The sequence below is a fragment of the Triticum aestivum genome, chromosome 2B (genome assembly GCF_018294505.1).
Source record: "Triticum aestivum cultivar Chinese Spring chromosome 2B, IWGSC CS RefSeq v2.1, whole genome shotgun sequence".
NCBI classification, from domain to species: domain Eukaryota; kingdom Viridiplantae; phylum Streptophyta; class Magnoliopsida; order Poales; family Poaceae; genus Triticum; species Triticum aestivum.
The window spans coordinates 131,990,085-132,005,200 of record NC_057798.1 but is presented as its reverse complement, the minus strand read 5'-3'; the positions used below and the strand labels follow the sequence as shown (position 1 = coordinate 132,005,200).

The 15,116-nt window shown below is 46.5% G+C and overlaps 1 protein-coding gene and 1 long non-coding RNA gene across 10 annotated transcripts; one reads left to right on the top strand and one right to left on the bottom strand.

The window, feature by feature from the left end:
* Positions 1-4,346: 4,346 nt before the first annotated feature.
* On the bottom strand, positions 4,347-14,587 carry LOC123043888 (uncharacterized). Of its 7 annotated transcripts, none has more exons than XR_006419677.1 (6): positions 14,383-14,587; positions 14,115-14,275; positions 12,781-13,653; positions 5,108-5,206; positions 4,911-5,008; positions 4,348-4,825 (listed from the first exon to the last, which is right to left on the bottom strand). XR_006419677.1 is itself a non-coding variant. In XM_044466482.1 (4 exons), the coding sequence occupies exons 1-4, from the start codon at positions 14,413-14,415 to the stop codon at positions 13,431-13,433; spliced, it is 354 nt and encodes a 117-aa protein (XP_044322417.1). In that variant the 5' UTR covers positions 14,416-14,576; the 3' UTR covers positions 12,652-13,430. The 7 variants fall into 7 exon arrangements, 1 of the variants encoding a protein (XP_044322417.1); XR_006419676.1 differs by having other exon boundaries at positions 4,911-5,206; positions 13,354-13,503; positions 13,575-13,653; XR_006419674.1 differs by having other exon boundaries at positions 4,350-4,825; positions 5,086-5,206; positions 13,354-13,653.
* On the top strand, positions 8,819-13,420 carry LOC123043889 (uncharacterized). 3 transcript variants are annotated; one of them, XR_006419679.1, is made up of 5 exons: positions 8,819-9,543; positions 10,352-10,493; positions 10,596-10,900; positions 12,246-12,362; positions 12,921-13,420. It is a non-coding gene; the product is annotated as an uncharacterized lncRNA (long non-coding RNA). The 3 variants fall into 3 exon arrangements; XR_006419678.1 differs by having other exon boundaries at positions 10,590-10,900; XR_006419680.1 differs by having other exon boundaries at positions 10,590-11,104.
* Positions 14,588-15,116: the final 529 nt, after the last annotated feature.

Below are 15,116 nucleotides of genomic sequence, written 5' to 3'. Positions count from 1 at the left end.
CCCACCGTAATATATGCTATCTTGAGAGAAGCCACTAGTGAAACCTATGGCCCCGGGTCTACTGTACGTTATATACGTTTTTGATCTATAATTCTAGTTTACTATTTATTTTGCAATCTTTATTTTCCAATCTATACAACAAAAATACCAAAAATACTTGTCTTATTATCTTTATCAGATCTCACTTTTGCAAGTGGCCGTGAAGGGATTGACAACCCCTTTATCGCGTTGGTTGCAAGGTTCTTGATTGTTTGTGCAGGTTCTAGGTGACTTGCGTATAGTCTCCTACTGGATTGATACCTTGGTTCTCAAAAACTGAGGGAAATACTTACGCTACTTTGCTGCATCACCCTTTCCTCTTCAAGGGAAAACCAACGCATGCTCAAGAGGTAGCAAGAAGGATTTCTGGCGCCGTTGCCGGGAAGATCTATGCTGAAGTCAAGACATACCAAGTACCCATCACAAACTCTTCTCCCTCGCATTACATTATTTGCCATTTGCCTCTCGTTTTCCTCTCCCCCGCTGTCAGGGATATACCCCGTGGTGTGACCCGGCCAAAGATATGACCTGGCTGGGACAAGATGTTTCATTGGTGACCCGGCAGACTATAAGCCGGCAGGAATAGTTAAGTAGGTTAAGCCGACGGGAACAATTAAGCAGGTTAAGCCGGCAGACACAGTCATGTAAGCCGGCAGACACAGTCATGTAAGTCGGCAGACAGAATCATGTAAGTCGGCAGACACAGTCATGTAAGCTGGCAGACACAGTCATGTAAGCTGGTAGACACAGTCAAGCATTGTAAGCCAGCAGACACAGTCATGTCAGCATGACAGTTAAGCCAGATTGTAAACCGGCTTACGTTAAGAAGCCCAAGACGTTAAGAAGCCCAAGACGTTAAGAAGCCCATTGTGAGAAGCCCATGGTAAGACATCAAAATAGGTTAAGTCCTAATCCGAGTTTGACTCTACATGTAACCCGCCCCTTCATCTTATATAAGGAGGGGCAGGGCACCCCAAGAGAGGGGAGCAAGAAAAAAATCATTAAGGATATACACAAAGAGAGGAGAGCCGGATTTACGGTGTCTCCCTCATGAGCATAATGAGACCTAGCCATAAACAGCATGTAGGGCTATTACCGGATGATGTTTCCCGGGGCTCGAAGCTATCTAAATCCTTGTCTTATGTCTTCCGTCTCTCGTCCCGATCAACCCCGAAGATGCATTGGCCTCACGACTAAGTCCTCACACTAGGACATCTGCCATGACAAATCCACGATAGTTAGCACCCACCGTGGGGCTAGCGCACGATGATGTTGAGTTCTTGGAGGGATCTCTCTTAGGGATCGAGAGTTCTCAATTTTCTGGATGAAGAAGAGCCGGTTTGAAGGGATTTGCGTCAGCTTCAAGTTCATCGGACCAGATTATGATCGGTGGGGTTTAAAGGTTAAATAAAAATTTAGGGTTGCGCGGTGAGCCGCCGCTTTTGCAAGTCGGACCCAAGAGGACTTAGAATTGTGTGTTATGCGTCACCACGGCCGAGTGAGTCGCCAAAGCCAGATTAATTTCCGCTGAATTGTTGGGGAACGTAGTAATTTCAAAATTTTCCTACGCACACGCAAGATCATGGTAATGCATAGTAACGAGAGGGGAGAGTGTTGTCTACGTACCCTCGTAGACCGAAAGCGGAAGCGTTAGCACAACACGGTTGATGTAGTCGTATGTCTTCATGATCCGACCGATCAAGTACCAAACGCACGACGCCTCCGAGTTCAGCCCACGTTCAGCCCGATAACATCCCACGAACTCTGATCCAGCCAAGTGTTGAGGGAGAGTTTCATCAGCACGACAGCGTGGTGACGATGATGATGTTCTACCGACGCAGGGCTTCGCCTAAGCACCGCTACAGTATTATCGAGGTGGACTATGGTGGAGGGGGGCACCGCACATGACTAAAAGATCAAATCAATTATTGTGTCTCTAGGGTGCCCCCTGCCCCCGTATATAAAGGAGCAAGGGGGGAGGTGCGGCCGGCCAAGAGGGGGCGCACCAGGAGGAGTAGGACTCCCTCCCTTTTCCTTGTTGGATTAGGAGTGGAGGGGGAAAGAGGAGGGAGAGAGGAAGGAAAGGGGGGGTGCCGCCCCCCTTTCCTTGTCCTATTCAGACTAGGGGGGAGGGGCGCGCGGCCCAGCCCTGGTCGCCTCTCCTCTTCTCCACAAAGGCCCACTATGGCCCATTAAGCCCCCGGGGGTTCCAGTAACCCCTCGGTACTCCGGTAAAATCCCGATTTCACCCGGAACACTTACGATATCCAAATATAGGCTTCCAATATATCAATCTTCATGTCTCGACCATTCCGTGATCACATCCGGGACTCCGAACAACCTTCGGTACATCAAAACTCATAAACTCATAATACAACCGTCATCGAAACTTTAAGTGTGCGGACCCTACGGGTTCGAGAACTATGTAGACATGACCAAGACACGTCTCCGGTAAATAACTAATAGCGGAACCCGGATGCTCATAGTAGCTCCCACATATTCTACGAAGATCTTTATTGGCCAGACCGCATAACAACATACGTTGTTCCCTTTGTCATCGGTATGTTACTTGCCCGAGATTCGATCGTCGGTATCTCAATACCTAGTTCAATCTCGTTACCGGCAAGTCTCTTTACTCGTTCTGTAATATATCATCCCTCAACTAACTCACTAGTTGCAATGCTTGCAAGGCTTATAGTGATGTGCATTACCGAGTGGGCCCAGAGATACCTCTCCGACAATCGGAGTGAAAAATCCAAATCTCGAAATACACCAACCCAACAAGTACCTTCGGAGACACATGTAGAGCACCCTTATAATCACCCAGTTACGTTGTGACGTTTGGTAGCACACAAATTGTTCCTCCGGTAAACGGGAGTTGCATAATCTTATAGTCATAGGAACATGTATAAGTCATGAAGAAAGCAATAACAACATACTAAACGATCAAGTGCTAAGCTAACGGAATGTGTCAAGTCAATCACATCATTCTCCTAATGATGTGACCCCGTTAATCAAATGACTACTCATGTCTATGGCTAGGAAACTCAACCATCTTTGATTTAACGAGCTAGTCAAGTAGAGGCATACTAGTGAAACTATGTTTGTCTATGTATTCACACATGTATTATGTTTCCAGTTAATACAATTCTAGGATTAATAATAAAAATTTATCATGAAATAAGGAAAGAAATAATAACTTTATTATTGCCTCTAGGGCATATTTCCTTCATGAACCGTCGAAGGATCGCCAAGTCGATGGAGCGATCCATCAATCCAAAACTAGATCGACTTTTGGAGCGTTGCGGTGCGTCGCCGAGACCAATAGGAATCCCAGCAATTGCATCAATTCGGTTGGTGTGTCGGTTTACTTGGCGGCCACTGAAATTTCTTCTCCGTAACCGGCGCTCAAGTCCCAAGGCTATCTGTTCTAAGTACAACTTTGTTTCGTTGACGTAGTGTACGCAGCATTGCGCGTGCTTGGTCTACAGCAGCTCCACGCGTGATTTACCTCCACCTGACGGCAGCCACATGCCCAGGGCAGCTGTAGTTTTTGCTGTTATTCCGGATTTGATGGACTGGGAACATCCAATATAAAAAACAGGATTGCTACTACTTGGTCTACTAGTAGTAGTCCGTGGTCAGGTCATAATTGATCTCTCAAATCATTGTCAACTAGAAGAACGCCCGTGCGTTGCAACGGGGCCACGTTAACTTAAAGAGTTCAATATTACGACATTGGCGACCTTTTTTACCATCAAATCCTCACACACACACACTCCCTCCCTCTTCCTCACTCTCTCCCCCCCCCTCTCCCTCTCTCTAACACACACACATATCCATCTTATTGGGTACGGGACCATAATCCATCTATTTCACACACACACGCTAGTACATAACAATATGGATTATGTGTAATATATTTGCCACTAGAACTGAGGGAATTAATTTCATGTAAATCAGCCAGCCACAACTCCAAGAATACGCGGAGGAGGTGGCCCGGGCCAGCGTCGGCGCCATCCGGCACGGGCCACGGGCCCGCTTCCAAGTGCACGCGCAATGCACGTCTTCACAAATATTACAACCAGATGTGAGAAATCACATACTAACACGATGTTGCAATCAATTTGTAATTAAAGAAGCCAAAAGTCTTTTTTCTTAAACCAGAATTCCTTATGCTGGAGTTTAAACAAACCCCACAATAGCCCTACTTATCACCTAATTAAGCAGATGCATGACTTATGAAGCGGATAAGAAATCATGTTAACTTGGAACTAAAATTCCAACAAAAGAGTGAGGAATAAACCTTTTTATCATTGCTCTGAAGTCTGAACCTCCCCCTATTTGTTAGTGAAATGTGAGTATGCTTGGAAGATAATAATTTCTTATGCAACATATGCTTTTACATTCGAAAGAGCTACAAAATATGTTGACCTACCTATGTGCACTTCCTAAATCAAGCGGATAAAATTATTTCTATCGGCAATATAAAATATTAAACATTAGAAAGAAAGGGACAATGTCCACTAACCATGCAAATATTCTGACGGATATTTAGGCTGGCGTATATGGGAAATCAAAGCTAAAAATGACTCGATGAGTTAGGGATACATCAATAAATATTGTAAAAAGTGATAAAAACAAATCTGCAGCAACTCGCGACCCCACGAACTCGTATTCGCAATGAGCAAGTTAGTGAGGCCACCACGGTAGGCTAGCACCAAGGGACAAGGGCAACAACCGCCTTCCCATCCAACCTACTGATTCTGCTGGCGCTACTTTCATCCTAAGCCCATGAGTACCGTTAGTGTGTTGCCACGTACGGAGAAACTATGAACTGAAATTTTCATCCAAATCATGAAAGAACATACCCAATTCGTGGTTGGCTCGCTACATTCAGCGTAGCTCTGATGTGCACTGCCCTCGCTCTTGATTAGTTGCCGCAGTGCCACGCATCTATGCCAACAAGCTGGGGAAACAAATGCAAATGTTACACCGAATCAAAATCAACCATCCCACAATCGTAACAATAGAAAAGATAATAACCAAAATTTAACAGAAGAACTACTGCTTGACTTCCAGATCCATCTCGATAGCCCTTGATCTGGCTGTTGAGCTTCTCCTAGCCATCTCAACATCACGTCATTACCAAACATGTAGTGGATGCCTAGTGGGACAAGGATTAAGAAATAACATAAGGTGAAAAATGCGATGGCTGTCAATTCCATAAGACGATCCAAGTAATTTGACAAAACAGATCGAGAGCATCTTGTATAATCTCAAAAAAGCAACTAAAAATATGAGAAATGAAGTGATGAAAATCAGCCCCTGCTCTCATTTATGCTCGCTTTTGTAATGGGAGGCAAGGAATGGGGATACCAGGAGAAGAAAGGATCACATGGACGGCAAGCCTCCACCACCGGCAAGTGGGGTTGCTTCACATCCAATATCCACGGCCGCCGCCTTCATGGGGTCGAACTCCCATGTTCACAACCGGGCTCCCAATCGGCCGCTGCCTCGCCGACCTTGACGACGAAGTAGTCCCTCCCTTCGATCCCATTCGCAACGGAGGCAACACCCATCCCAGCGGACGGGTCCGCGGTGAGATCCCTACTGGATTGTGGTCGCGCCTTTCCAAACCTCACCGCGGGACACATGAGAGGGCGCCGTTGCCATGGTCAGGCTTGGATGGGGAAAGGAGGCGACATAGCAGCAACGGCGCCTTTGACGGGATTGGTGGCGACGGCGGCGGCGAGCGAGCAGGAGGACGGCGGCGGCGAGAGAGTAGGAGGGTGGTGGCGGCAGTCCATTGGCCGCCGTGACGTGAGAGGAGGATGGGAATGGGGCCACGATCTGGACGTATGGAGTGGTCGAGAGGAGGGGAAGCAGGCGGCTGGGTCTTTCTATCATGCGGGGTTTGGGGGAGGTCAAACGAGAGGTTTTTTTTCGTGCGGGAGGCAGAGCAACGAGGGCGGATGTAGGAAGACGGGACGCGGTCGGTTGGCAGGAAAAGGAAAGCTACGCAAAATCACATCAATATAAGAAAATATCCCATCAAATACTTGATTGATTGCGATTTATTTTTTATATGGTAACTAATCTGATCATCAATACTTGATTGATTGCAATTTATTTTTTATATGGTAACTAATCTGATGGGTTTATGTGGGTGGTGAAGCAAAAAGGAAAGCTACGCATTTTTTTAGGCAGTAGAGATGATTGATGATAAGAAAGGGAAAATCACATCAATATAAGGAAATATCCCATCAATACTTGATTGATTGCGATTTATTTTTTATACGGTAACTAATCTGATCATCAATACTTGATTGATTGCGATTTATTTTTTATATGGTAATTAATCTAATGGGTATATGTGGGTGGTGAAGTGAAAAAGGAAAGCTACGCATTTTTTAGGCAGTAGAGACGATTGATGATAAAAAAGGGGAAATCACATCAATATAAGGAAATATCCCATCAATACTTGATTGATTGCGATTTATTTTTTATATGGTAACTAATCTGATCATCAATACTTGATTGATTGTGATTTTTTTATGGTAACTAATCTGATGGGTTTATATGGGTGGTGAAGCGAAAAGACAGGTGGGAGGGAGACGAAATAAAACCAGCGAAATAAAACCAATGAAAGTGGTGAGGCGAAATAAAAACCAGCAAAAAAAAACCGGCGGACTATTCGTAGATTTTTTTGGTTCGTCTCTCTTGGTGCGACGGGATGTTAGGGCCTGGAGTGCGTGGGGGCGGGCGGGGGACTCGGCTTGAGGGTTTTTTTGGTTCTATGCGGCTTAGCGTGAGACGGGAGGTTGGGCGTGTGCAGGAGTCGATCGCGGGGTTTTCCTTGGTTTTTCGCGGCTGAGAGGGAGGTGGGAGAAAGTACCAAAGAAGTACCAAAATAGACCGGGTGAGGTGGGACGAAAATAAAACCCGAAACGCGACCTACCAACTGAGACATTAGGAGTAGAGACTAGTATTCTGTTCGTCACGTGAAGGCCGGGCGGAGTTGCAAATTCAGATTGGTTTTTTCTCCAAAACGCTACATCTACCCAAGGAAGCTACTAGGTTTACCCTGCAAGTTAAGGATGATAGCGATGCGCTCAGCTGCTTTTCCACTGAGAAGGGAAGGCAGTCAGTACGAGTTGAAAGAAATTGGAGGTCTAAAACAAGAGAAAAGGAGAGGGCCACGACCCGGCGGTTGAGACGGGCATGTATTTGTCAAAAACGTGCGACTCAGAAACAGACTAGGCCACAGACTCGGGCCTCCCCAAGTCGCCGCTCCTTGCCGGGTTCGACTCTGCTTCAGTCCACCTCCATCACTGTAGTCACTGCTTCAAGTCTCAACTCCAAAACGCCGCGGTCTTGACCTAACTCGCCAGGGAGCCAGCCTGATCTGAACCGCCCTCTGTCGCGGCCTCCTTCTGAGTTGATGTTGTGGTGCGCCGTTGTCTAAACCGCCGCTACGGCCTTTCCTCGCCGTCCAATGTGCCTTCGGGCGACCGTATTAGGAGCCGCCCTTGAAGTTTCACTAGCAGCGGTTGCTCCGTCTTAACCTCACTGTCGCCGTGAGCCGCCCGGCTTGCCTCTGCCATGGACCTGCTAATGAGCGCTGGCTGCTGGACTCCGACGCCGGTTCACCCGCTGCACTTCTGTGGGCCCATTTCCATCGAGCCGCCGCCGTGGCCTCGCTACAGCTGTTGAACCACCCGCGCCCTCGCCGTGCGTCAAGTCGCCCCATTGCCGTGGTTCTACTCGCCGCCGCTGACAAGTCTCCTGCCACGGGCCTCTGCCTCGTGCTGCTCAAACCACCGTCGTAGCCTGCACCTTGAATACAGCGGGAGGGCCGCTCTGACTCGCCATAGGGTTGTCGCGTCGTTGAGCCGCCGAGTTCCGCCTCTGCGTGGCTCCCCGCGTGCAATCTTGCCTCCGCCCGCCGGACGTGCGCCCGCCGCTCCATTGCCATTGCCAAAATTCCAGAACAGCGAGTCACGTACAGCTGCGGCCAATTCGCCGCGCCCACTTCCACCATGGTCGTAATGAGCGGGATCCACCTGTTTCCACGCTTCTGAAGCCACCAACCTTGCTGCGTCAACCAGCCGTGCTTGAGGCCTCCTCGTCCACGAGCCACCATTGCTTTTCAGCAGTTCGCCTCTCACCTGCGCCGCCCCGACCGGGTGACTCTGGCGCTGCTCCTCAATCTAGTACCTGCGGTGCCTCCTAGCGTCCCTGCTTTAGCTGCTGTGACTCGCCGCCACAGTCCCGTTTTTGCTGCTCCAACTCACAAACGCCGGTCCATCAGCTTCGCCTCAAGTTAAACCGGTCCGTCTCGGCGGCCTCAGGGAACCACCACCGGAGCCTCCTCTGTTTGTATCTGTTGTTCGGTTCCAAGACACCTTCGCCAAGTCACATCGCTCCGGGTCGCCGAGCCATACTGCTGTTCTAAATCGTGGTTGCAAGCTCTGCCTCTATTGTTATGACCCGTCACGGCCACAGCCTGAGCCGCCTTGTTGCAGGGGCTCCACCCGATCGAGCCGCCTGCCGCTCTAAGTTGCTGCGATGGCCTCAACCCGCTCTCCGCCGCCATGGCTTTGAACCGCCCCTGCTGCCGTGGTTTTCGCCGCTACTGACGGGTGCTGCTGCGTCCGCGCAGACTGTTTCTACCTTGCTGGTCGCCCGCTGCTTTCCTTCGACTGCTGAGTCGTTCAATTGAACATATAAATCACGCTAGGCAACCCGCCCTTCTAGCACGTTTGCATCGCGCGGGCGATTGGGTTCGCACGATTGCCTGCCGTTTGTACCTTTTACAGCCGTGGCAACTGTTCAGCCGTTCTCTTTTCTTTACTTCTCTCCTTGCTTCTATGTGCATGACAGGTGGGCCTTATTTACCCACAGGCTCTGAAAGTGTAGTTCGTTTTTGTGTTTATTGGGTGAAAGGTGAAAGAAGGATAAGCGTTGCGAGCAGCACGGTGAAAACCTAATCGCCAATCCCCTTCCGTCATCGCATCTCGCCCACTTCCTCCTCCCTTCGCCGCCGCCTCCCCTCCTCGCCTCTTCCCATGCTCTACACCACCACCACCACGCCCCTGCTCCTACACCGCCTCGCCGCCGGCCGCCTCTGCGCCTGTTCGTCTGCCCCCTCGGAAGGCACCGAGTTGCGGCCAGCCCGTGCTCAGCCTCCGCCCATGCGCTCGAGAAGAGGGGAGGGGCAGCCGCAGGGTAGGAGCAGCCACAACAGTCGCCAGTGCTGCCTCATCTACCGCACTTCACGCCACCATCCATCCACCCGGTGAACTGGAGAGGCAGATGATGAGCGTCGCCTCGTATCTTGGGGCTGGATCCCGATTCTGCCGCTCCACGGCATGCCGTCCGCCTTTTCCTCCACCTTGTGTGGCTGCTCTGGTCGACCTCTTCCTCATTGTAGGTGCTCAACAGGAGAAGCGCGAGCAGCCGGTGCAGCCGAGAGTTCGCCTGGTTGCAGCTCGACTTCAGGTCCCTTCTCTTCTTACTGATTTATTCCTCCCCTTTTCTTCCAGTCCCCTGCTCCGAGAGCTTCTCATTTTGTTTGTACAAATTTTGTTTCTCCGTGTCTACAAGTTGTTTGATGAAAATCCAAAAGGGCTAACAGGGGAGGATTAATCTATGTTAGTCACGTGACTTGATTTTTCTGTAATTTAGTTCCAGTAGAAGATAACAAGTTGAGTAGTTGCATTTTAAGTATTGAAGGAGATCAGGATGCTTTAATTTCTGTTTACCTCATGGCCTTTATTGTACAATAATCATAGTCGAGAAGATTATCTCATTTCTTTTGGATGATTTGGTTTAGTAGGCTATTACGCATGTTGGAATGAATTAGCAAGTATAGAAATGAAAACCTGCAGCTCCTTCCTGATTAGGTCGGGTTAAATGCTTCCCAATGCAAATGATCTTAGGAAAAAGGAAAATATGTAACCATTTTGTGTTGGTTCAGAGAGTGGGTTACTGCTAAACCAGATGAGTAGTAGTCATTATTTACTTCTGTAAATTGAAATTCATTTGTCTGTTATTATGTGTAGGCATAAAGTTGGATCTTGGATGCTTGGCATCGCCTTACTATGTTGTTTTCCTATTTATTTTATTTATTGTGCTTGCCTTTTTTGTACTATAATGTACTGGGAGGTGAGAAGAAGAGTTTGACCTATATATTTTCTTTTCAGGTATACTAGAAGCTGATGAGTCTCCAATTCGTTGTTGTTCTTAATGATATGAAAGTGCAACCGTGTTTTTTGCTACAAGCTGATGCGTAATACTTTGCTTGCAGCCAACATCAGCCTTTGTTGCTGTTACTGTCCCATTTTGAGAACCAAAGAAATACCGCCTTTCAGCTAGATGTGTGTTAGGTGAATGCTGCAGGCCATTTTGTTCATTGGCCCGGCATGATTTGGATTGCATCACCTACAGAGGTAGGTTTCATCACCTCATGGATTATTTAATTTCAGCTTCATTTGCAATTGTATACCAATTGCTTGATGAAATTTTCAAATGTCCACTTTTCTTAGTTGTAGGTCTGTGTGATTGATGAGCTGGCTTAGGAAGGCACAGTCGATTATTATTGCCTATTTCTCCATTGAAAGCTGCTACTTCTTTCGTCTTAGAAGGTACTTGTGTGTACAATGGATACTTTTATTGTGATTTTTCTTCTTTGTCATGGAGAGTTTGAAACTACTATACATATTAGTCTTTTGCGATTTCACTTTCCTAAGCTCGAGCCGCAGCGTTGGTCCACGGCGCCGGCACCATCGTCATCCGCAGTAAGAGTGTGGGCTACAGAGACGTCCGGCTCTCGCGCCACCGTCTGTCCACCCGAGAGGTCAGTCCTCGCGTCCTAGCCTCCATCCTCTCTCGCTGTCACACACACCCTCTCCTCCATCCTCACGCATGCCCTCAACAGAAGAGAAGATGGAGCCGGCATGTGTTGCTGGTTCAGTTAAAAAAGAAGAAGGGCCTTTGTTGCCTGGAAAGCACTGTCGAGTCTTGCTGTCATGTTTTCCTCTATTCTTCTACTAGTACGCGGGTACGTGCACAGCACGTGCAAAGTTCAATTCGTGAAAACAAATCTCCCACGCTGATTTTTTTTCTTCAAAAAAGAAGTCCTTGAAAAGTCTAACAAATCAACAATTATGTTCTGTTTGTATGTAAAGTTATCATGACAGCTATCCTAATTTCACTTTTTTTCTTGGAAGAAAAATATTTTCCTGGTCGCAAAACTTGGTAACACATAAATGTTGACCATCTCGTATATTTGTGCAGTGTGATACTCTAATCATAAGATGACTTAACCATTGTACTACCATATATGTCGTATTCCGTAAAAACAAAATGCAATTTCAGGGACGGACGGGATGCAAAGTTAGGCTAGTATAAAATCATGTGATGGCTTTGGGACACATGGAAAGCTACCCGTACTTGACACACTCTAAAGAGAAGGATAGACATGGGAGTACAGGACCAAAAGTCTGGCACTCTGGCGTGACTGCGGTTTGCTGCGCTGCAGGTCCATGGCTGGACGGCGTCCTTCTATCTACGTGGCCTGACCTTGCAGTGCAGAAAGGCGACGTCTTGCAATAAATAATTGAGGAGGACCTAGATTTCTCCAGAATGAACATGCAGCTACATGGTGGACACTGTAGACGCGAATCCACGCAATCTGGACCATAGGATTGACCCCATCGACGGCTGAAATTGCTTCCTAAGTCCATGTTTCAAATTTTCAAAACTGGTACACTATATAGTAGTATAGATAAATGGTTCATTCTGTCCAAAGAAATAATAAGTTGTGTACGGTATTAGTTCAAACTATCCAAAGAAAACGCTTATTTAGTTCATTCTGACCAAGGTTGGCGTGTATACAGGGTTGGGGGCCATTTTACTTGGTCATCCATTTCCTTAAGTAAAAGTTGCTCTTTTCTGTCAGATATTTGCTGTGTGGATGACCGATCATGCAACAGGCATTGTCTATATAGTAAGATAGTGTTCTTGTTTTCTGTGACTGTATAAATGACGAAATAAATTAGTAATTAAGTGATTCATTCTGACGTTTTAGAATCTGATATTTTATCTGCATGTGTAGCACTCAAATTATGTTTTTCATTTCTGTTTTCTTTTCATTTAAGATGTTAGTTTGAGTTGCTAAAGTAGATGTTTATCATTTCCAGTAGGATATGCATTTGATCCAGTCCATGTCTTGGTCTCTTTTTGAAGTGTGTTTAGCCATGTTCTTCCTACATGTGTTCAATCCGTCGATAGCTAGCGAATGTTGTGCTGTGACAAAGGTTTGCTACCTTCCTCTTCTACTCTGTTTGGTTTTATGGGCAATTCTTACAATAATATGTCCTTGCTCTGTTTGGCTGTGACATGTGAATCTGATGCTTACCAACTTGAGATATGCAGCTATTGTCTTTCTTATACTGGTCCATTATGTGATTTTTTATTAATTTCTTTGTATGGACTACAACTTTTGAATAGCATTTCCCAGTTCATTACTTTCCAGTTTTCGAATATCTATTGACACCAACAATCTAGCATTCTACAACAAACTTACAAGGATCAGTTGTTCATCTCTAAATTAAATGGAAAATAATTATTGTTACTTCAAAGCTGCAAGACCTTTTTTTTGCTTGGAATATATGGATTAACCTAAGACTGAATAAAAGATTTGTTTTCTCTTCTTTAAGAAGTGCCATGTATTACCTGTTTACCGAAAGGAATTCATCTTCTGGCTTTCACTAGACATTGATTGCTATTTATGCTTCTTTAGCAGTGAGATCAGTCAGACACCAATAGAAATGATTCTGACCTTTCATCTCCCCAATTTTTATCGTGTTTTCTAGGTGCACTCCAGGAAAAAAATTATTCTGCAAAGAATCTTTATCAACAAAGCGCATAGGGAAGATTGTCAGTGTCAGCGACCAATTATTTTGTTCAGCAGGTGTTCCCTTCAAATGAGGCTCCAGCAAGGGGATGCTAGCAGATATCAACCGGTTGGTTGATTGTGTGCACATTCTGTAAAGTCAACTTAAAGCTTCAGCATGTGTGTTCATTGTCCTCTCCATTTCAAACAAACCATCAGCTGTTTCTTTAATATTTTATTACTTAATCATACTGTAGAATTTGTTTCTCGGTGATCTAAAACTTATAGCCATTAAGGGAAGCCCTTGGTTTGTATTAGGTACTTGTGCCATTGGGTGCAACTATATGAAAAATAGTGAGAGAATGCTGGTAGAAATTAGCAGTAATGTAATTACATAGAGAGAAGGTACTCACATGTCACATCATATTTCCCCATGCTCCTCTTGAATTGCAACAACTATTGAATTTAGTTTTAGTTCAAGCATCTTTTTTTATGCTGTCAACAGTGTGTCAGTTGGTGCAGGAGGCATCACCCTAAGAAACCGAGATCCGCTAATATGTATTCTGTAACAACACTCAAGTCCTTGAAATAAATAAGATGAGAATTTATTTAAACATGATAGGATATTACCTACTTTAAATTCTCTGATATAATGGTCAACATTGATGGCATAAACATTCGCTCATGGATAGTTTCAACAGAATTGTTATGAGCTGCAAAGTAAATGGATAGAGCATCAAACCAGGCAAACTGCAAGTGCAAAATCTCCATGCAATAAATTTCATCATACAAGCAATTGAAATAAGTCAGACATTGCAGGCAAGATACAGACTTTCCCCAATGCTTCTCAACAAAAACAACAATTGGTTTTCCTTTCTTGGCTGCCCTATCCGTGGGTGCCATAACATTGTATAGGATGTCCATAAATCCTACTCAGAACTAAACTGGAAGCCACCTTGACCCTACCTAACCAGAAGGTGCAGCTATCATCGTGAATCTCTAAGTGAGAAGTAATCTCTAAGCGAGAAGTGATTCAGACGGCCACACATGATTTGGAAGAAAAAAAATTCAGTCAATCGCAGACTAACAAACCTTACCTCCCACCACCACAAGGCACAAGAACGTTCACAACAAGCACAGACAGAATGTAAACAGTAAAGGGAGACGAACAAACCGGATCCATCAGGACACATGGAAGATAGCCACCGAGCGAAGCCGAAGAAGCGCCACGCCGTCCCCAAATCGTCTCTCCCTTTGTACAGAGCCGCCACGCCGCGCACACCAGGTTGGGCCAGATGAAGACCACCGCTCCTTCCTCTGACCAACAACAATGGCCTGCAAATCACAACCAGACCCTACTCACAAAAACGACTAACAACAAAAACAATATCACCACCAAAACCCGATGACTGAATCGAAAGATGCCACCACAACCTACTGACCAAATTGAAACATCCCAATGAATGCCACAACATCACCACACAGCAGCGGCGGATAAGTGAACCGCAGCCAGCAGCGACGGAGACCACCCGGACAGACAAGTCGCGCACTCTCGCACCCACCGGCCACGCTGCAGCAAGCCGCAGCAAACCCCAGCCCGGCGCAAACCAAATCCCTCCCCAACAGACCCCTTCTCCTCTATAGACAGCATTGTTCAGGCAATGGAGGGACACGTGCTGGGTGCCATCCTCCTAGCCACCACGCCACCTCCAGGAGAAACATGGACCACTCGTTTCACAGTGACCGACAGCCAGGGCCCATCACAACAACCACTGAAAGAAAGGGCCAGAGAAATGGGCCAGCTCACTTGGGAGGCTAAAAAAACTTGGGCCGCGCTTGGATTCCCATTTTCTAGCGGTTTACACGTGTAACATATACACCCTAAAACTAGCTCAAAAAAACACACCCTAAAATTGGCTGGATTTGTTACTCAAAAGAAAATAAATGAAACCGACTTGATTTTATTCACCTGATTGGTTAGTCATTTTTGAAATGTATTTTTTTATTTTTGTTTTGGATGCGCTGTTCAACACGTCGGTTTTGGACGAGTTGTAGCGTGGTCAGACGAGATGCCCCGTATGCATGTTGCCGCGGGAGTGCCGGATGCGCGCCACCACGGCCGCCCCATACGCGTCGTCGCCACCATGCCGGAGTTGCGCCACCACGCGTGGTGCCG